The 21,664-nt window shown below is 39.5% G+C and overlaps 1 protein-coding gene and 1 long non-coding RNA gene across 5 annotated transcripts in view; one reads left to right on the top strand and one right to left on the bottom strand.

Annotated features, from left to right (window-relative positions):
* Positions 1-21,664, bottom strand: part of recql5 (RecQ helicase-like 5) — a 104,813-nt gene that overhangs the window by 14,158 nt on the left and 68,991 nt on the right. For both annotated transcript variants that reach the window (XM_048555356.1, XM_059653849.1), the window contains exons 11-15: positions 13,741-13,799; positions 7,157-7,230; positions 6,157-6,250; positions 2,496-2,627; positions 1,182-1,744 (exon numbers count right to left, since the gene is read on the bottom strand). In XM_048555356.1, the coding sequence (XP_048411313.1) occupies positions 1,182-1,744; positions 2,496-2,627; positions 6,157-6,250; positions 7,157-7,230; positions 13,741-13,799 (922 nt within the window). The remainder of the gene's footprint in view (positions 1-1,181; positions 1,745-2,495; positions 2,628-6,156; positions 6,251-7,156; positions 7,231-13,740; positions 13,800-21,664) is intronic.
* LOC125463732 (uncharacterized) overlaps positions 1-21,664 on the top strand; it is a 64,445-nt gene that overhangs the window by 20,600 nt on the left and 22,181 nt on the right. The window contains exon 2 of one of the 3 annotated variants that reach the window (XR_009447092.1): positions 5,971-6,082. The exons of the other annotated variants lie outside the window; for them this stretch is intronic. This is a non-coding gene — a long non-coding RNA (uncharacterized LOC125463732). The remainder of the gene's footprint in view (positions 1-5,970; positions 6,083-21,664) is intronic. 3 annotated transcript variants of the gene reach the window in all.

Genomic DNA, 21,664 nt, shown 5'->3' with positions numbered 1-21,664 from the left:
ATCCAGTGTATGGAAGAAAGATTGAGTCAGAAGTTTCATGACACCAGGTTATAGTCCAACAGGCTTATTTGAAATAACACAAGCTTTCAGAGCGCAGCATTTTCGTCAGGAGTGGTGAGACAAGAGAGCACACAGACACAGAGTTAAGACGCAGAGAGAACAAGGGCAGAGGGATCAAAAGATCATAAAAATGGTGTGAGTGGATTATCAGATAATAAGTCTCTGCAGGTGACCAAGAGTGTTAGACGGTGAGTAAAACGTTTATAAAGTCAATGTTAATGCTGTGCTTTCATGACAATCAGAGAAATAGGAATATACGAAAGATGACACCTCAGGTCAGACAGTGGAATGTAAGTGTGAGACCTCGTTGAGAATCTGTCTTAGAGTTTTAACTTGGAATCAGTTTAGTTTTATTCGGAGAACAGGACGCTGCACTGACTGACTGAGTGTATGTTTTTTTGAATAAAATTGAAGGTACCTGCAAGAAACAAACATCCTGGTGAAATGATTCACCCCATTGATGAGAGAGAGGGAGACAGAGAGTGGGGTGGGGGGGTCTGTGCGAGTGCATGCATGTGTGCATGCAAGACAGAGTGCACATGCAAGAGGGTGTGCGTGTGAGAAAGAGAGAGAAATGTAATAATTAATTCAACTAATTAAGATAGATCATAATTTATCAAGGTGATGCCATCAAAACAGGAAAGTAAGGAAGATTTTACAGATACAGAAATGTGGTGAGCACCTGTAGCGTGACATGAACCTAAGATCACAATTGAGGCCATCTTCATGGGTACGGAACTTGGCTATCAGTCTCTGCTCAGCGATTCTGAATTGTCATGTATTTCGGAGTTCACCTTGCAAGACACTTCTGACTTTGCTCACCCAAGTCCAACACTGGCACCTCCACATCATGGAAGATAGATTGTTCTAACATTAATCTGTTTCAAAATGGCCATAATATGGATGGCTAATGTGGGAACGGATACAACATCTTTCACAAAAGCTTTAGCAATTGAAGCTGAGGCCCATTTTTAAGCCAAAATAGAGGAAACTTGATGTTCTCACTGTGCGAAAACTGGAGCATTCTTACCTTAGCACTAACATATCTCATTTTGATAAGCATATAGAAAATCAATAGGCAGGGAAAAAAATATGGATGACGGGACAGCATTTAATGTTACCTTGTCTTCTCCTCCATGTCATGATGGGTCAGTAAACATTTTTGTACCATGTCCTTATTTCCAGTCTTAGTCACTTTATCAAAATCTGGAAGAGATCCCAGTTCCCCAGACAAGGCAGAAGTGGAAGAGGATGTTCTCGTGTTGTCCCTTTCTTCTGGTATATCATTATCAAAGGTGCTGCAGCCCTCACTGGGGACTTTGACTGATGCATCTGCTGCTCCTTGAGATTTGCTCTGCCGGAAGAATTTGGTAATATTCTGAGAGTCTTTCTTGGCACTGTCTGCCAGCAATTGCTTTTTGGTGGGTTTCCTCTTGCTGGGACTGGTGTGGTGAGGTGAGCACTGAGATGTCCTCTCGTTAGCATGTGCAGAGGGTTTCATGACTTCTAGGGATCTTGTAATTTCTTTCTTTCTCATTCCATCTGACTGGTATATTGGGCTTTCTGAGCTAGTATTATTCTTCTGCTCACTGTTCACTCGCACCGAGTTCTTCAGCATCTCTCCTGCAGTTCGGAATGGGCTGGATAAACTCTGACCTCCTACTCCCACACGCTTTCGTTTGAACTGCAAAGCATAGAAATAAATAAGCACCTGTCTGGTATTTATGTTACAGTCAGTGACAACGTTCAGGTCAGATGCAAGTATGAACAGTCGAAAGTTGTCGGAGGTCGATAACACACATAGAACAGTGGGCAACGGCTGCAGACAAGAGACACTAATATAGAGGGCAGTGGCTTGAAGTCAGCAGCGCTGCAGATAAAGTAGGCCATGGATGGACGTCAGTGACACACACGATTCAGCAGGTCATGGTTGGAAGTCAGTGACATAATACAGAGGTCAGTGGCTTGAGGTCAGCAACATTCAAAAATCAATGGACAAGAGCTAGAAGTATTCGTCCGTATGGTGACGGTCATCCAGATTGAAGGTCATCTTTCAGTACAGAAGTCAGTTGGTTACAATCAGTCCTTGCCCATGCAACTACAATGCCAGTAGCTCGCACCACAATCCCAACAAGTCGAAAGGTCAAAAAACTCTTTACAGTACACTGTCAGGATGACATAGAAGGTGACATAAATCAGCATAATGCCACGTCGGAGTTATAAAGCTTGTAGATTATAGGGAAATGGGAAAGACTAAGAAAAATTTCCCAAGCGTTTTGAAGTCATGCCCAAGAATTAGTTTGAACCATAGACTATGTTATGTTTAATGTAGTGAAGTTTCAGGGGGCATGAAATCTGCTGTGAGATTTTGAATCTTACTCCTGAAGAGGAGAGGGGATTACAGTTATCGACTGAAAGACAAAATATATACTCACAGAATAGACCTGTGATGCAGCAATAAATGTTTCACCATCTTTTTCACAATCTGTTGATGCTACTTCAGTGTCCATTTCTGTCCGTTTTGGATGCAAAGGCTTATTTTGTGTTGACTTATTAATTTCTCCAACCTAATATAAAAAAGAAGTAACAAATAAATAAAAATGCAGACCATTGGGACCCTTCAGTTCCATAGAAGAGTCATGCTGGACTCGAACATTAACTCTGTTTTTATGTCCATGGATGCTGCCTGGCCAGCTGCGTTTCTCCAGCCACTTCTGTTTTAATTCAACCTCTTGAGCCTGCTCTGTCACCATGGCGGGGCTGCACCACAACTCCATTTATTTTATTTTGTTCCATTTCCTTACTTAGCAAGTATCTAGTAACTAGAGTCTTCAGTTGTGACACAAAACATGGAAGTATTGTGGACTGAGAGGGGGAAAGTGTGTTAAATTTCAAGAAGACGTAGATAGACTGCTGGAATGGATGTACAAAAGCCAGATAAAATTTAATAAAGAGGAATGTGAAGTGATTTAATTTGGTAGGGAGGATAAGGAAAGGCAATATAAAAGATCTAATTCTAAAGTGGATGCAAAAGCACGGAGACCTTTGGGTCTATGAAACCAGATCACTGATGTTGCCATTGCAGGTTAAGAATGTAATTAATAAAGCATAAAGTATACCGGGATTTATAAGTGGAGGTCAGGACTACAAAAATAACCAATTTATGATAAAACTGTATAAACATTGGTTTAATTTTCACTGGAGTGCTGTATCCAGTACTGGGTGGTAAATGTTAGGGAAGATGTGAAGACATCAAGACGATACAGAAAGAATTCAGGAACATGGTTCTAAGGAGGAAAAACTACAGTTATACAAAGAGAAGATTAAAAGAAACCTGACAGAGGAATTCAAAAGAATCAGGGGTATCTTGAGAGAATAAATATTGAAAAACAGTTCAGTTGAAGAAACTTTCCAGAACTAGAGGAAACCAATGGCAAGTGATCGGCAAAACATAGCAATGGTAACATGAGAAAATCATTACCTAGTCCATTGAATCCCTTTGTTATTTTTTACAACCTCTGACCTCAATAACATCTAAGCATCATATCTGAACCTGTCCAATAAGTTAATCCTTTAAGTGTGAGGACAAGTCGGACAAATCTATGCTGTACATTTTTCAAGGCTAATATCTCTCTTGAGGTGCATTGCACAGAACAGAATGCACTAGACCAGGTAGATCAAAAAGGCTCTGGACAACTAACAAATCACATACTCACTTTTGATTTTGAATTTCCTAATGATAAAAGTCAATGTTCCAATAAATATTTTAATTACATTCTGTACATTTGCATAAACATGAATGATTTGTCATATGGCATCCCAAATCTCTCCATTTATCCAAAAATTTCTTATTTTCCAGCAAAATATTCAGATCTGACTCATTGGATTGCATCATTTATCTGCCAAAATCCACTTAATTTATGTTCCAATCTACTTCCACCTACACACTTATTTTTCGTTTTGAACCTAGAGTCATTTGTGAATTTCTGACAAAAGAAAAATACTCATGCTATAATTCTGAAACTATTCTGAAGAATTATCTCAGACTTGAAACTTTAATTCTGTTTCTTTCTCCAACAATGCTTACTGCGATTTTCTGCACCAGTTTCTTTCCACATCTACCAATTACCATCAAACCATGCAAGATTACCTCCAATTTAATGTGCTCTCATGTTTACTCTTAACCTTGTGTGAACCATTTACAAATGTAAATCTAGAAAGACAATATCCATATGCACACCTATCCTCTGTCCTTAATTGCCTCTTCAAAAATTGCAGATTCAACAAGAACATTTTCTAAAAATTTACTATGACAAATGACAGACTAAACTACTTTTTTAGATTTATCTTATACTTTAGCTACACACAGGTTTCTGAAATCTAGCAGCAATAGTAAAGCCCATTCAGATAACTATCCTTCCCCCATCTGTCCCAAGACAAACATTTAGATCACTGCAGGATGCTTCTCTTCTGCCAGAAATCACCTCTCTCCCAAGTACCGCTGTAATAGCCAAAATAGCCAAGCAGCCTGTTCAGTTTTATAAGCACAAAGAACTGCTGTCTGTCTGTGATATTGCTTTGTAGGAACTGTAACAATTCATCCCATGAATGAAGATTTAAAAATACACTGTTAGTTATACAAATGCTATAGAAAAAAAGTAGAGATTAGAAGTGTGAAGAGAGGTATCAAGAATGGGAGACTTTCAAAAAAGAAATGATTAGGGTGCAAGGTAGGTCCATATCCATTAGAAATAAATAAAGGGCATCCAAAGCTAGAGTGTCCTGAATGACAAAGAATATTGATGAGAAAACAAGGAAGTAACAACAGGCATTGGCACTAGTATAGTCTAATGTTTGTTGGTCTGTATAGGCAAGGTGGGCAGAAGGACCTGTTTCAATGCTGTATGACAGCATGCCTTTAAGTCATTAATGTGATCTCAAAAATTGGTTTCCTCTGCTGTCTTCTCCACAGAAAATGAAGCACATTAACTTTGCATCCAAGTAAAAATGTTAATTAAACATTTTGATCCCTTGCATATTAAAAATAAATGGACAGCTTACACGCTCGTGTGTAATTGAAGTATAGGATATATAGAAAATGAAAACAGTGTTTTATGTTTAATATTTTTGAAGGATTTTGAGAGACTCAGAGACTACTCATTGTAAACTTAGAGACTGCTGCCACTGTCTCAAGCATAAATACATCTTCTTCAGTATAACCACCTGAATCTTCCTTTTATCTCAAACGACCAAAGCACCTAGGCTGACTTGCCTGGGAGACGTCAGAGCAGGCAGCTTGTACCCTAAATTTAAAGCTACTATCCCAAAATAACAACTTTGTAAACTTTACTATTATAACACTGAGTACAACAAAAGATGTGTACATTGTTATTAATTCTGATCCTTTGAAGAAAATATTTTGAAAGCAAACAAACATTCTCATTACCAATGTAATTTTTCCCCATTTCACTCTATGCTGACATCTAATGACACATTGTAAACACTGAGGCCATCAACCTTCACTTTAAAACCAGTGCTTACAAAGCAAGTCCCATGGTACATCATGACACAGTACAATGCTCGGGCTGCTCCAGATCAATGGTGCATAGTGCACGGTGCATTATTGTTCTCATTTTAACATTCTGTTGCCCTAACACTCTTAAAGAGCTCACAATTAAAAATGAAGAATCACACTCTCTATTTTCATTACAGTTCCTGAGCATAGCTCTTTACACGCTACTCACTATAAAGATTTCAGTAATAATAATTTCTCTTTCTAAGGGTCTCAGTTGTAATCTTCTAAATTGAATGCCCCTCTGCTGCCGATTCTGAATTCTTACTAATTTCTTCATTCTGCCCTTTCCCACTATCCTCCTTTTAATTGCTTGATTTTGTTTCGTTCATTCATAGGATGAGGGCATTGCTGACTAGGAGCATTTATTGTCCATCCCTAATTGCCCAGGGGGCAGTTAAGAGTCAACCGCATTGCTGTGGGTCTGGAGTCACATGTAGGCCAGACCTGGTAAGGATAGCCACAATATATTGTATCTAACACAGAATATCTTGTTAAGTAGATCCCTCACTTTGTTCACCCACCTTTTTTAGCACCAGTGCTTTGTATAAGTTAGCCATCTTGCTGATTTTGAAAGCTTCATATTCCATCTGTACAGCACATGAGTGAGGGTCTGTCCTGTCATTGAGAAAGGACAGATGCATCAGGGCATGCAATGGAATCAGCTGTGTAAATCTTCATTGTGAGAAAGAAAATGTACATTGCCACAACATACATGCAAAGATATCATGGGAATGTCTTGGTGAATGGAACACAGGACAAAATTATGAAAGTACAAGGGCATTTAAAAAAGAACAAGTACTTTTGGTACAGCAAATTCACAATGAGTCAAATTCTGATATTCTGAAACTCCAGCCACGTAGAAGTTGTCAGCCATTCCCACAGGTACAATAGAAAATCTAATAGAGGGATAGCCATGAGAAGCTGAGGTTCTGGACTGGTAACTATATATTAGCTGAACCTTTGCACAATTGTCATTTGACTGTGCTAACCACATATGAAGACATATACTAAGCAGGAAAAAGACTATGAAACTTTTCCAGTGATAACTCCCAACTTTGTCAGGACATTGTAGGGTGTCAATAAGTTTAAGAAAAATACATTTTTCATATATTTACTGCATATCAAATTATATAGAGGCCACCTTGTTTATTATTTAAACAGAGTTTGTGGGCAAGCCATCTGGGATTCAACTTATCGAACTGTTACAATACTTCATTCACTCTGCCAAAAGTAGCCATGCCTTCAGCTGTCTAGGCCGAAAGCTCTAGAAATCCCCTAACAAGTGTCTCCAACAGTCTTATTTCCTTTAAATCTATCCTTAAAATCTACCTCTTTTATCAAGCTTTAGGTCATAGGTCTTCATGTTTCTTCTTTCACCGGTAATCAGTGCTTATCAGGCTATACTGCTGTGAAGTGCCTTGGGATATTTTGCTGCATTAAAGGAGCTATTCACAAATACATTATTGATACCGTCTTGAATAATATGCATGTGTGTATTTGGCTGCTACAGTCTTTACTCACCACTCTGGCTTTGCAATTTCCTGTTTATTCTTGGTCAGTGCCTCCTCCAACATGTGAAGACAGTGTTCACGTGCCTGATATAGAATACGTCAGCAGCAAGAGGAGAAAGAGGAAAGAGGCAAAACAATTAGTTCACAAAATGCTGTGCCATCAACAGAAATGGTAACAACATTTTTGCACAAGGTTCCCAAAAATGCAGACTACCTTGATATGCAGCCATCTTACAAATAAACATCCTTCAATGTATATACTTTATAGTTATTTATCCATTGCTACTTTTCAAAACAAATAAACGTATATTAATTTCCAAGTCTAATACAAATTTTCAGAATGATTCAGCTTCGGAATTTAGGTTGATTCAAGTTCGAATTCACAATCAGACATGATACACATCAGTTCTTCAGATCCACAAAGGAGTTCTCCATGAGTCAAAGCCAATATTTATTTTAAAAAAGATTTGTTCATGTATCTCATTGGTGCTTTTGGGATTTTGTATGTTCAAACTGGCTGCAACTCTGCTTTACACAACAACTGACTACAAAGGAATACAGGATGTCCTGAAATTAGCTAAGACAAAATAATAATGCAAGATTCTCCCGATAGATAACTCTCCCAGTAAGGTAAAGGAAAAAGCCAACCCAACCAGTCACGGTAACTTTTCAATGCTTGGAACTTCTTCAAATAAAACAATTAAAAAGTAACAATAAAGCAGAAGCTTTGCTATCAAGTCTGAGCTGATGGTATAGGATGAAAAGTATCCATTGTTGTTGGTGTTACTGTTCAAAAAATTGTCGATCTTAGCTTTAAAAGTATTCAATGAGGAAGCCCCAACTACTTCACTAGGCAGGGAATTCCACAGATGCACAACTCTTTTGGGTGAAGAAGTTCCTCCTCAATTCAGTCCTAAACCTTGTCTTTTAATTTTGAGGCTACGCCCTCTAGTTCTAGTTTCACCTACCAGTGGAAACATCTTCCCTGCTTCTATCTCATCATAATTTCATAAATTATTTCATAAATTTTAAATGTTTCGAAAAGATTCCTCCCCCCTCCCATTCTTCTAAATTCCAGTGAATATAATCCAAGTCGACTCAGTCTCTCCTCATAAGCCAAATCTCTCAACTCTGGAGCCAACCTAGTGAACCTCCTCTGCACTGCCTCCAGTGCCAGTACATCCTCTCTTAAGTAAGGAGACCAAAACTGCCTGCAGTACTCCAGGTATGGCCTCACCAGCACCCTATACAGCTGGAACATAACCTCCCTGCTTCTAAATTCAATCCCTCCAGCAATGAAGGACAAAATTCCATTTGCCTTCTTAATTACCTGTTGCAAACCTATAATAATACATTGTTCATAATGCCATGCACCTTAATTTTATGCAACGGCACCTTGTCAAAATCTTTTTGGAAATCTAGATGCACCACATCTGCTGGGTCCCCATTGTCCTGTGCGCTCATAGAATTCTAGTAAATTAGTTAAACATGACCTGTCCTTCATGAACCCACCCAATGGGACAATTTTTATCTACATGTTTTGCTATTTCTTCCTTGTTGATAGATTCAAGCATTTTCCCTACTGTAGAAGTTAAGTTAACTGGCCTGTAATCCCCCATCTTTTGTCTACTGCCTTTTTTAAACAGTGGCATTACATTTGCTGTTTTCTAGTCTTCTGGAACTGCTCCAGAATCCAGCGAATTTTGGATAATTACCACAAGCACATTTGCTATTTCTCCTGTCATACCATACAAAGTGCACAAGGGTAATAACAGGCGGCACGGTGGCTCAGTGGTTAGCACTGCAGCCTCACAGTGTCAGGGACCCGGGTTTGATTCCAGCCTCGGGCAACTGTCTGTGTGGAGTTTGCACATTCTCCCCGTGTCTGCGTGGTTTTCCTCCGGGTGCTCCGGTTTCCTCCCACAGTCCAAAGATGTGCAGGCTAGTGGATCGGCTGTGATAAATTGCCTGTAGTGTTCAGGGGTGTGTGGGCTATAGGTCTGGGTGGGATGCTTCAAGGGGCGGTGTGGACTTGTTGGGCCGAAGGGTCTGTTTCCACACTGCAGGGAATCTAATCTATTAGAACAGAGTGAGGATTACAATGTTTCGGCTGCACATAAGTTGCACAAACAGTGAGATCAACATTTAAAGTTTGAGAAATTCCATTCATAAGTCTAAAAACAGCGGGGAAGAAGCTGTTCTTGAATCCATTGGTAAATGTGTTTAAGCTTTTGTACCTTCTGCCAGATGAAAGAGGTTGGAAGAGATCATAACCGGGGTGGGTGGAGTCTTTGAAAATGTTGGCTGCATTTCTGACGCAGTAAGAAGCATAGATGGAGTCAGTGGATGGAAAGTTGGCTTACATGATCGACTGGGCTGTTGTTCACAACAGTCTGCAATTTCTTGGGTAGAGCAGTTGCCATACCAGAACATAATGCATCCAGATAGAATACTTTCTATGGTGCATCTATACGTATTGTTAACAGTCTTCATAGACATGCTGAATTTTCTTGGCCTCCTCTGCTTTCTTCACCATCATATCTATGCGGGTGGACCAGGAATGATTGTTGGTTATCGTCATGCCTAGGAGCTTGATACTCTCAACCATCTCCACCTCCACTCCATTGATGTAGACAAGGGCATGCCTCCACCTTGCTTCCTGAAGTCAATGACCAGCTCTTTCATTTTGCTGAAGTTGAGGGAGAGATTGTTACCTTTACACCATGCTACCAAGCACGCACTTTCGTGCATTCTGTCTCATCACTGTTTGTGGTGTCATCAGTGAATTTGTAGGTGGAGTGAGAATGAAATTTGGCCACGCAGTCATGAGATGTACAGGGAGACTGGCAAGTCCTGAGTATGCAGCCTTGCAGGGAGCCGATATTGAGGACAATAGTGGAGCAGATGTTGTTGCCTCTTCTCGCTGATTACACAGTCTGTGGGTCAGGAAGCCGAGAATCCAGTTGCAGAGGTCAGAGCAGAGATCTAGGTCAGAGTTTGGAGATTAGTTTGGTTGGAATTATAGTGTTGAAGGCGGAGCTGTAGTCAATAAGTAGGACCTGATGTGGGTAGAGGTAATGGGAACTGCCAATGCTGCAGAATCTGAGAATAACAAGGTGGAGAGCTGGAGAACACTGCAGGCCAAGCAGCTTCAGAGGAGCAGGAAAGCTGACGTTTCAGTCTGGACCCTTCTTCAGAAAAAATGAAAGAAAATTTCTGAAGAAGGGTCCAGACCCGAAATGTCAGCTTTCCTGCTACTCTGATGCTGCTTGGCCTGCTGTGTTCATCCAGCTCTACACCTTGTTATCCCTGATATGGGTATCTTTGTTATCCACATGTTCCAGAGATGAATGTAGGTCCAGGAAGATAGCATCTGTCATGGACCTGTTGCAATGGTAGGTGAATTGCGAGGAATCAAGGCAGGCTGGGAGGCTAGAGTTGATACAAGCCATGATTAACCTCTTGAAGCACTTCACAATTATGGCGGTCAGAGCCACCAGACAGTCGCAATTGAGGCACGTGGCATGGGTTTTCTTTGGTACTAGGACAATGTCAGACTTCTTGAAGCAGTTAGTGACTTCAGATCGTGGTAAGAAGAGGTTAAAGATGTCAGCGAATACTCCCACCAGTTGGCGCACGCCTGATCTGTGCGCATGACAAGGTACTTGATCTGGGCCTCTCATTTTCCATGGGTTCACTCTCAAAAAGTCCAACTTGACATGTGCAGTGGTGTCTGATGGAACAAGTGCATCTGAGTCTGTCAGGGCAGCTGATGTCAGCTTCCTCACTATCAGTTAACTTACTGATCTGAACATTTAACCTTTGCAAAGAGCCTTGGTAGTGCTACTATGTCATTAACCAATGATAGGATCTTTTTCCTAATTATGTCTTAACTAATTACAGCACCTTCCAAAGCTGCAAGCACCTGTAAGGTCAAGGCCTGTATAGAATTAGAATCGACTTCAAGTGTGCCTTAGGGGTTCTGTAATTGTTGGTGATTTAACTAATTTGTCTATTGACATTGTAGGTTACCTATTGTGAAATGACTTAACTGGATGTAAGATATTGTTGTCTCCGGTAACCTTGGGGAAGCTAGAGGCTCTGGAAGCTGAAATAGTGCAGAAAAAGCGGAGCAACTTAAATGGTCCGCAACTTTCTGCGCACTTGCTGCCAGTTTCAATGTTTCGATGTGTTCAAAGAGTCAGCTACCCAGCCAATTAATTTTAAAAGAATATAGGAAGAAGAAAAATTAATAGCATTTAGAGGTGAATTAAAGTCTTCAGAAATAAAAATGACATCAAAGTACAGTCAAAAATAAGCAAAGCAGATAGCAGCTGAGGAAGACAATGTTTCAAAAGAAAATAGAAAAACAAAGTGCAACGTTCACAATTTAGAAGTGCGAGGAAGAAGACATTCTCCAATGTAAATTGAAATATGAAAATAAAGAATCAACAGCTATTTCTGGAATGGAATTAAACAAAACTCAATCACAATGCAAGGAAGAAAACAGACTGAAATCAAAGAAATTTTTGAAGTGAATAGAGAGAATTTCTTGGATGAATTTCAACATAACCTTTAAATTGTGAATGCAACCCAAGAGGCTTTTACTACTAAAGAAAATTAAGTTGCAGTGTGGCTAACTGATGATGATCATACCTGCAAAACCAGAAGGTGAAAACTAGCAACTGACAGAACTCCTGGCTACCTTGCAGGATAAATAACAACATATTCTAGAACTGTGCAGCTACACTGTGCCACATTTACACAGGGAGTGATGTGGGTGTTAATGGTCAAGATCTACTTCCCAGTATTTTAAACAGGAATATATGTCTTTAAATTTAAAACATCATTTTCCTATTAATTCATACCTAATTTACGTTAATTATATTTTGTGTTAAAACCAAAGTTAAGAAAATGTGAAATAATGGCATAAGAAAAAGCAGTAGAAGAACATTTGGTGACTCACGTCTGTTCCACCAACAAATAATATCATGGCTAATCAGATAATTTCCCTCAAGTCCATTTTCACCTGTCTCCAATAGCCTTTGACTCACTGGTCAAAACCCAGTCTCAGTCTTGAATATATTCCATGACCAAGTCTTCACAGTTTAGTGGAGAAGAGAATTCCACACACTAACAACCCTCAAAGAAGTTCTCCTCCTCTTCATCTTAAATGGTAGACTCTTTTAAAACTAGTTTCTTCGTCTAAAATTCCTTGAGTGAAAACATTCTCTCTGCACTCATCAAGCCACCTCAAAATCTTATATCTCAATACAATACTCCGTAGTTTTGTAAAGCAATATATTTTATAAAATAATACAACCTCCCTTTCTTTCTAAATTTCCACAATTATAGGTCCACCTCGTAGGCAAAACTCATCATCCCAAGAATCTGCCTAATGAATCTTCTCTGAACTGTTTCCAATACAAGTATATCCCTTTTTAACATGACCTAAGCTCATCACACTGCCCTAGATGTGGTCTAATCAGTGTCCTGTACAGCTGAAGCAAGACATTCCTGCTTACATATTCTATCCCTTGTAATGAAAGCCAACAGTTCATCTGTCCTCCTAATTACATGCTGTACCTGCTCATTGACTTTACATGATACGAGGACACCCAATTATTTCTGTTCTGCAGTATCCTACAGTTTCTCTCCATTTAAATAATATTCTGCTTTCCTGTTCTCCCCACTAAAGTGGACCCCCTTGGTTTTCCCCAAAATCTATCTTATCAAAGTTTTTGTCCAATGATTAAAGCTTTTTTTTTCTTTTTGCAGACACTTTGCACTCTCCTCACAACTTGCTTCTTCTTGCTTTCCTACCTATCGTATTGTCCACAAATGTGGCATCAATCCTGTTGGTAATGTCTTCTTTTGGGTTCTTTGGTAATTTTGATTATTTGATGGGGACCATAACATTTGTTATAATCCATCTGCAAACCAGTTTGTGCAGACAGTGTCAAGAATGTATTGGTTAGGCAACATCACTTAAGTATCACCCAAAGGGTTTCTCCAGTTATGCAACTACAAAAATGTACACTATATGAGAAATATAAAGATTTAAACTCTATCAGAGTTCACACAGCACCATACACTACTTCCAATTTGTTGATTTAAATAGTTTAGAATTAGAATCCCTACAGTGTGGAAACAGGCCCTTTGGCCCAACAAGTCCACACCGAACCTCAGAATATTCCACCCAGACCCATCCCCCTATAACCCACCTAATCTACACCTCCCTGAACACGATGGGCAATTTTGCATGGCCAATCCACTTACCCTGCACATCTTTGGACTGTGGGAAGAAACTGGAGAACCCGGAGGAAACCCACTCAGACATGGAGAGAATGTGCAAACTCCACACAGACAGTCACCCGAGGCTGGAATCGAACCCGGGTCCTTGGTGCTGTGAGGCAGCAGTGCTAACCACTGTGCCACCGTGCTGCCCCCAAGCTCACACAGTACATCCCTAGATTTTTGTACAGTGGTACAAAACTTAAATCAATATTATTCATTAATGTACAATAGTTCAAATATCATTTTCAATCTAAAATACTCCTTAAAGAGGATATTTACTGTAATGCTACTCAGTACCTTGACAGACAACTTGGGTATTTTCCGATTAGCTGCATCTCGGAGGGGACAGTCAGGATCTTAAAATACAAACACATATGACGTAACATTAATTTTCAGATTTACCAGGCCTTCAAGAAGACAAAGTACTGAGCTCTCAAAGTACCACTAACTTTGGAGTTTAGCAGAGGAGTAGCAGATTCAGCTATTGTGTCTGTACCAATTCTGTGAAAAAGATATCTACTTATTCTCCTCCCTCATCAATTTCCTATCATCTTTGAGAACCTCTGACCATGTTTCCACAAAAAGACGATTTGAAAAAGAGTTATGGCCTTAAAGAATAGTGCATCTATTTAAATGAGGTGACAGGCAGTTTTGTGGCTAATTTGAAGTTGGGTAAATTGCTGAGTAATGTACATCCTGGGCAGTTAATAAGCCGCCCCTTCCCCACTGTAAGCAGTCAGGGATAAAATATAGTAACAGATGTACACAGCAATGTTTTTTATTGCAGGAAGATTGCATAAGTATTTAGGCTTGAACAGAAAGCTGGAAAAATTTTCACAAGACCTGGACGTTTTAAAAAAAAGCATGAAGTCAGTAGGCAGCATAACATATTCTTTGTTTACTAAGCTATGCAACAATAAACTATTTCGATTGAATAAGTATTTTCTATTATTCTACCCTTCCATATTTTCAGTAAAGTTAAATTTATCACCCTCTCCCATACCTAAATCTAGTCATCCATTTCAACATCCCCGTGAGTTTTGACATTTCTCCAAAAGAGGACAGATGGATGGTTTGATAAAGTGGGCACTGGTTGATGGTGACTGGCAAAGGAAGGAATGGTGACTTGTGATAGGACTTTTTTTTATACATCAAGTTGAAGTAGGTATTTGGGAAGCGTTCGAATATCTCAGATCCAGCAGTTCGGGAATAACAGAACTAGTGGGCTGGGGGAAAATTGGGAAAGAAAAGGAAAGTGAAAGGTAAAGGAAATGATCACTCAACAATTATACTAAATTATCTTCCATTATTACACCAATTCATTTATCGTTAAAGTACATAATTGTCTGTACAGCACTATGGGAGCTCATGCTATCACAAAAGACATAAGTTTTTGCATTCTCCCAAACAACATTCAAATTTTCCTGTCACAATTTGTCCATTACATATCCACACTGTTGCTGTTTGTTAACCAAGATTTTCTCTGTGAGCATTCATTTTGTCCAGTGTTATGAACTGCCATTCGAATTGTTATCATCCCAAATGATGGTCAAGAGTGAAACCTGGCTTGATGGACCATAAGATTTATTTTTGCTATTTGGTTACCATGGTGGTCAGTCACTGAACATATTCACAAGAGGCTGCCAATATACTGTGAACAAAAGAACACAAGTTTATTACACAAATGGCAAGGGAAAAAAAAAGCCATATAGATGATTTGGAAAGTCCTACCACAAACAGCAAAAATAAAGATTCAGCCCTTTTTCCCAGCAATATCCTTAAGAGGCACTCAGTCCCTGTGAAATATCACTCCTATCTTGACTCAATCTCTTACTCAACTGACAAAGTTGTAAACACTCATTTCAGCAACTTTCTCCACAGTCACCTGATATGAGCCTTTTCATCTTTCTCGGAGATACAGACAGGCTACTTCACCTTTCTCAACTATCTTGTTAAATAGCCCTTCTGCGATATGGATTTTATCTTGTGAACCGAACTTAATTCTGGCCCCTTCCCATCTGGGTTGTAAACGCCTAACATAGTAAATAATTCAGAAGTTACCTTAATAGTTAGCTTGTCAAGTCATTTAGCTTAAGTCACAATTTCTTGAGAATGCAATAATGACCCTTTGGTAAAATAAAGAGCTTCTAACTCTTAAAAAAAAATCGTTTTCACAGACTGAAAACGTCGTTTACCTCAACTTTATAACCCAAACTATAATAATACATGATATAGACTGTCAGTCTGACCTCAGCAGTGGAAAATTTACTAGAATCTATATTGAGATTGGATTAACTATCACTTGGAGAGACATGGGTTAATCGGAGATAGCTTGGTTTTTTTCAAGAGAAGGCTGTGTCTTACTGACTAAATTGAATTTTTTGTGGAAGTGGCAAGGAAGATTGAAAAGGGTAGATTTTGTGAATGGAAAGCAGTTTTCAGTGGTGTTGCACAGTGCTCAGATGGAGATCTCCTGCTATTTGTGGTATGCATAAATGATTTAGACTTTTATACAGATGGTATGATTGGGAAATTGATAGATGAAACAAAAATTGTTTATGTAGTTAGGATGGAAGGAGATAGCTGTTGACTGGAGGAAGATATCAATGGTTTGGTTGCCAGGATGGAAAAATGGCAAATGGGAATTCAATCCAAAGAACTACATGGTTATGCATTTGTGGAGAACAAACAAAACAAGTCAATCAATCATAGCTACGAGAGGTTATTCAGTTGACTAAGTGACAGAATTTGAAGTGCATGCTCACAGGTCCGTTAAAATTGCAAGACATGTAGGTAAGTAGTGAAGAAAGTAAATAAGATGCTTTCTTTCATTGACCAAAGTATTGAATATGAGAACAGGGTTTAACTCCGGAACTATATAAGACACGGGGTAGGCCACAGCTAGGGTTGTGTGCATGGCCCTACTCACCACGTTACAGGAAAAACACAACTCTTCTTGCGAGAGTACGAAAATGTCTCAGAGCTTGAAAATTGCAGCTATGAGGAAAGATTAGATAGTCTGAGGTCGTTTTCCTTAGAACACAAGAGGCTGTCAGATGACTTTATTGAGGCATACAAAAAAACATATGAAAGAATCATTTTTATCTCAAATGGCTGGATGACTGGTTAACAATGCTGTGTGACACCAGAAGCGCGGGTTTAATTCTTGTACTGGCTGAGGTTACCATGAAGATCTCTTCTTCTCAACTTTTAGCCTTGCTTAAGACATGATGACCCTCACATTAAAGGTACTAAATTGGGAGACGGAAAATTACATCAGTATTAGGCAGGAGCTAAGTAGTGTTAATTGTGAGCTGTTATTGGGCAAGTCCACATATAACATGCGGGAATTGTTTGATGACCTGTTGATGAGAGTTCAGGATTGGATGTTCTAGTAAGGAGAAAGGACAAGATTGCAAGGTGAGGGACCCTTGGATAACGAGGGAGGTTATGAATTTAGTCAAAATGACAAGAGAAGAATATGTAAGGTTTCGGAAGCTAAAATCGGACAGGGCCCATGAAGAGTATTAAAAAAAGCTAGAAAGAACTCAAGCAGAGAATTAGGAGAGCAAGTAGGGGCCATGAAATTACCTTGGCAAGTTGGGTTAAAGAGAATCCTAAGGCATTCTATACATAGATTTAGAAACTAGAAGATAATTAGGGAGAAGGTAGGACCACTGAAGGATAAAGGAGGGAAGTTGTGCTTGGAGGCAAAGGATGTGGGTGGAAATCTAAATGAATATTTTGCATCAGTATTCACCCAGGAGAAAGATACGGTGGATAGAGAGATTTGTGCAGAGTATGTTACCATGCTAGGACATTTTGACATCAAGAAAAAAAATGATGTTGGGTCCCTGAAAGACCATTAAGGTGGATAGGTCCCCAGGCCCGGAAGGTATCTACCCCAGGTTTTTGAGAGAGGCAAAAGAGGAGATTGCTTTGGCCTTGATCAAGATCTTTGTATCCTGATTAGCCACTGGAGAGGTCCCAGAGAATTAATGAATAGCTAATGTTATGCCTCTTTTCAAAAAGGGAAATAGGGATAATCCAGGAAACTGTAGACCAGTGAGTCTTACATTTTGGTGTTTGGGAAGCTATTGGAGAGAATTCTTAGGGATAGGATTTACACACATTTGGAAAAGCATGGCCTAATTAGGGACAGTCAGCGTGGCTATGTAAGTTTGAGTTGCTGCACTTTGGGAGATCAAATGTTCTGGAAACGTATACAGTTATTCACATTGAACAGCACTGATGTCCAGAGGAACCTTGGGGTTCAGGTCCATAGCTCCCGAAAGCGGCCATGCAAGTAGATAGAGTGGTGATGAAGGTGTATTGGCATATTTGCCTTTATTGATTGGAGGAATTGAGTATAAGAGTCAGGATGTCATGTTGTAACTTTACAAGACTTTGGTTTGGCCATGCTTAAGAGTACTGCATTCAATTCCAGTCTTCACATTACAGGAAGGTTGCGGGGGCTTTGGAGAGAAGAGGTTTATGAAGATGCTGCTTGGACTGGAGAGTATGAACTATAATGACAGGCTAGAAAAACTAGGGTTGTTTTCTCTGGGGCACCAGAAGCTGTGGGGAAACTTGATAGAAGTCCACAAAATTTTGAAATGCATAGATAGGGTTGATGGTCAGACTCTTTTCCCCCCCAGAGTTGAAACATTTAAAACTAGGGGGCATGCATTTAATGTGAGGGGTGAAGGGTCAGAGTAGACGTGAGGGTAAGTATTTTACACAGAATCTGGCAGGAGTGTGGTAATGTGCTGCCAGTGGTAGTGGTGGAGGCAGATACAATAGGGGCATTTAAGAGACTTTTAGATAAGCACATGAAAATGCAAAGAATGAAAGCATCTGGATCAAAGGCAGGCAGAACAGGTTAGTTTAATTTACCATCATGTTTGGCACAACATAGTGGGCCAATTGGCCTGTTCCCATGCTGTACGGTTCTTGTTCTATGATAAACCTTATATTGTCATACTCAATCCCCTCCTTTTCAAACAGAGGTAATATATCGGCAACTTTTCAATTCACTGGCATACCTCCAAACGATTACAATATTGCAGTTACAGCCTGTGATTTCTTTGCTGGCATTCTTCATCAATGGCATCAGAAAATAGTGCCTTTTCCACTTTTGATTTCCATCAGTATTTCTAATGCTGTTTGTTGTTTACAGCTGTGGTATCAAATAGTTCATTTTCTGTTCCACACTTCTATTCCATTACTATAGTCTGCTGTATAAGCCGAGGCATGGTACTCATTTGTATCTGTCGTACCTTCGATCCACACAATATTTTCTTTCCCAACCAATCATAATCCTTTTCCTTAACTCTTACGCTTCACATTTGTTGTACCCCAAGCATCCCTGTTTAAAGTCAAATAAAAGCAAAGTACTGCAGACACTGGAGGCCTGAAATAGAAACACAGCAGATCTGGCATGAAGAATCATATCAGACTTAAAACATTCAGTGTTTCTCCCTCTGCAGATGCCACTAAACCTGTTGAATTTCCCAATGCATCTAATTTTAATCCTGGTTTGAACTCTGTTACTTTAATGGTCTGATTTGGCATTTTTCTTCTCAATTAATCTGCCTTTTTGTCTCAGTGTAGTATCCTCTCAAATACTTGGATCATGTTATGGTTGTGGAGATCTAGATGATGATGTTTTATATAAACTGTAAGCAGATTAACAGTTAATGTAAACTTGGTCAAAAAGATGTCCTGTACCAGCGATAGTAGGAACTACCAATGCTGGAGAATCTGAGCTAACAAGGTGTAGAGCTGGATGAACACAGCGGGCCAAGCAGCAGAGGAGCAGGAAAGCTGACGTTCGGGTCGAGACCCTTCTTCAGAAATGTACTAGTTTTGACTGCCAAGGGAAAATAGTGATGGATTTTGCAAAATTTCCCACTCCTAATTGGCCCATGATCATTTTCATATTTTTATGATCATTTTGCCACTCCTGAATTACAATATTGCTGTGGGCATGAGTGGGATGAGACAGAAAGTGTTCAGCCAACATCACTATTCTAGGCAGACTTGCTAACTTAACTGTTCTTTAACCACTTGTCCTTTGTGTAGAAACAGAGAGAGTAGGAGGAGTAGGTCATTTAGCCCATCAAGCCCATTCTATCATTTGACATGGCTGATCCTCTATTTCAATACCAAACTACTATACTGCCTATACCTCTTGATACCTTTAAACTCCTTCTTAAACATATTCAGTGATATCACCTCCACATCCGAATGCGGTGGAGAATTCCATGGATTCACAACCATTTAACTGAAGAAATTTTTTCTCATTTTAGTTCGAACTGAGGAAACATCATCTGTGCACCCAATCTTATCAGAATTTTATATGATTCAATGAGATCTCCTTTTATTCTTCTAAATCGTAATGAATAGAGACTCAGTCAACCCAATCGTTCCTCATCTGGTTAACCTGCTATCCCAGAAATCAATTTAGTCAATCTTCACCACTCTCACTCTATGCTAAGTATATATTTTCGTAGTGAAGGAGACCAAAACTGCACACAATCCTTCAAGCACACTCAATGAGGCTCTGTACAGTTGCAGGAGACTTTCTTGCTCATGTTGTCAATCCCTGTTTCAATGAAAGCTAACGTACTATGTTCCTACCCTGACTGCCCGCTGTGTCTGTGTGTTTGTTTGTTCGTTCATCAACTTTCCCAAACAATCACCATTTAAACAACCTTCTGCCATTCTGTTTATCCAACTGTGGACAATTGTGAAATTATGCACTTTTGTTGGATAAATAGAATGGCAGAATTTCACAATTATCCACATTATACTATATCTGCTAAGCATTTGCTCATTCACAATACTTGTCCAAAATGTCTTGAAGGTTTTTTTCAATTTCCTCACTACACACAATTCCTCTCAGATTTGTTCAGAAATCACATAACACCAGGTTATAGTCCAACAGGTTCATTTGAAAACACAAGCTTTCGGAGTCTTAAGTCCTTCTTTAGGTGTAAGTGAGAGAGGTAGTATCAGACAGAGATTTATAAGTAAAAGATCTTTCCGTCTCTCATTCTTTCTCTCTCTCTCTCACACGCACACACACACACACACACACGTGAATCTATGGGGTGAATTTGTATTTGCGGATACATTCTATTTCGTTCAAAAAGCACACTATTGATAAACAGTCAGTCAATGTGGCATTTTAAAAACTCTTGCTTTCAAAATAAAAACGGTCTGACTCCAAACCAAAACACAAACAGATTCTAAACAAGGCCTCGTACCTAACATGCACTGTCTGACCTAAAATGTCACCTCTTCTTTACAGTGATAAAACCTTTAACATTCTCAGGACAGTGACTTCAAAGGAATTACATATACATATTAGGATGGCACGGTGGCTCAGTGGTTAGCACTACTGCCTCACAGCACCCGTGACCTGGGTTTGATTCCACCCTTGGGTGACTGCCTGTGTGGAATTTGCACATTCTCCCATATCTGTGTAGGTTTCTTCAGTGTGTTCGAGTTTCCTCCCACATTTCAGGGATGTGCAGGCTAGGTGGATTGGCCATGCTGAATTGCCCATAGACCTCAGGAATGCATAGATTGGGGGGATGGTTCTGGGTGGGATGCTGTGAATGTCGGTGTGCACTTTTTGGGCCGAAGGGCCTGTTTCTGCACTGTAGGGATTCTACAAATCTATATTAATCAGTTACAACCCCTAACTGATTAAAGATTTATCAGCATCTTAGGTTGGTTTTGTACAGGCTCATAAATGGTATGACCCTTTGATCTTTTACTTATAAATCCTGTGCCTGATATTACGTCTCTCACTAACACCTGAAGAAGGAGTAAGACTCCAAAACCTTGTGTTTTCAAATAAACCTGTTGGACTATAACCTGGTATTGTGTAATTTCTGACCTTGCCCACCCAGTCCAACACCAGCATGTCCTCATCATCCCCTAGATTTGTATCATCAGCAAACTAGGAAATATTACATTTGATTCCATCATTCAAACTATTGATATATTCATAACATCTGTGACCCAAACACAGAATCCTGCAGTTCCCTCTAGTCATCAAATTCACATTGAAAAAGATCCATTTATTCCTGTGGAAGAATTCCTGGAGATGTGTTGTGTTGCTCCAGAATAAAATATTGATCTATTTTTTCTAATGTGCAGTCTAGGTGTCACCAATGTTATGACGTTACTGATTTACCTCTCTAAACCT

The sequence above is a fragment of the Stegostoma tigrinum genome, chromosome 22, assembly GCF_030684315.1.
Source record: "Stegostoma tigrinum isolate sSteTig4 chromosome 22, sSteTig4.hap1, whole genome shotgun sequence".
NCBI lineage: Eukaryota > Metazoa > Chordata > Chondrichthyes > Orectolobiformes > Stegostomatidae > Stegostoma > Stegostoma tigrinum.
The sequence above is the reverse complement of the archived record's forward strand: the minus strand, read 5'-3'. Positions and strand labels throughout refer to the sequence as shown.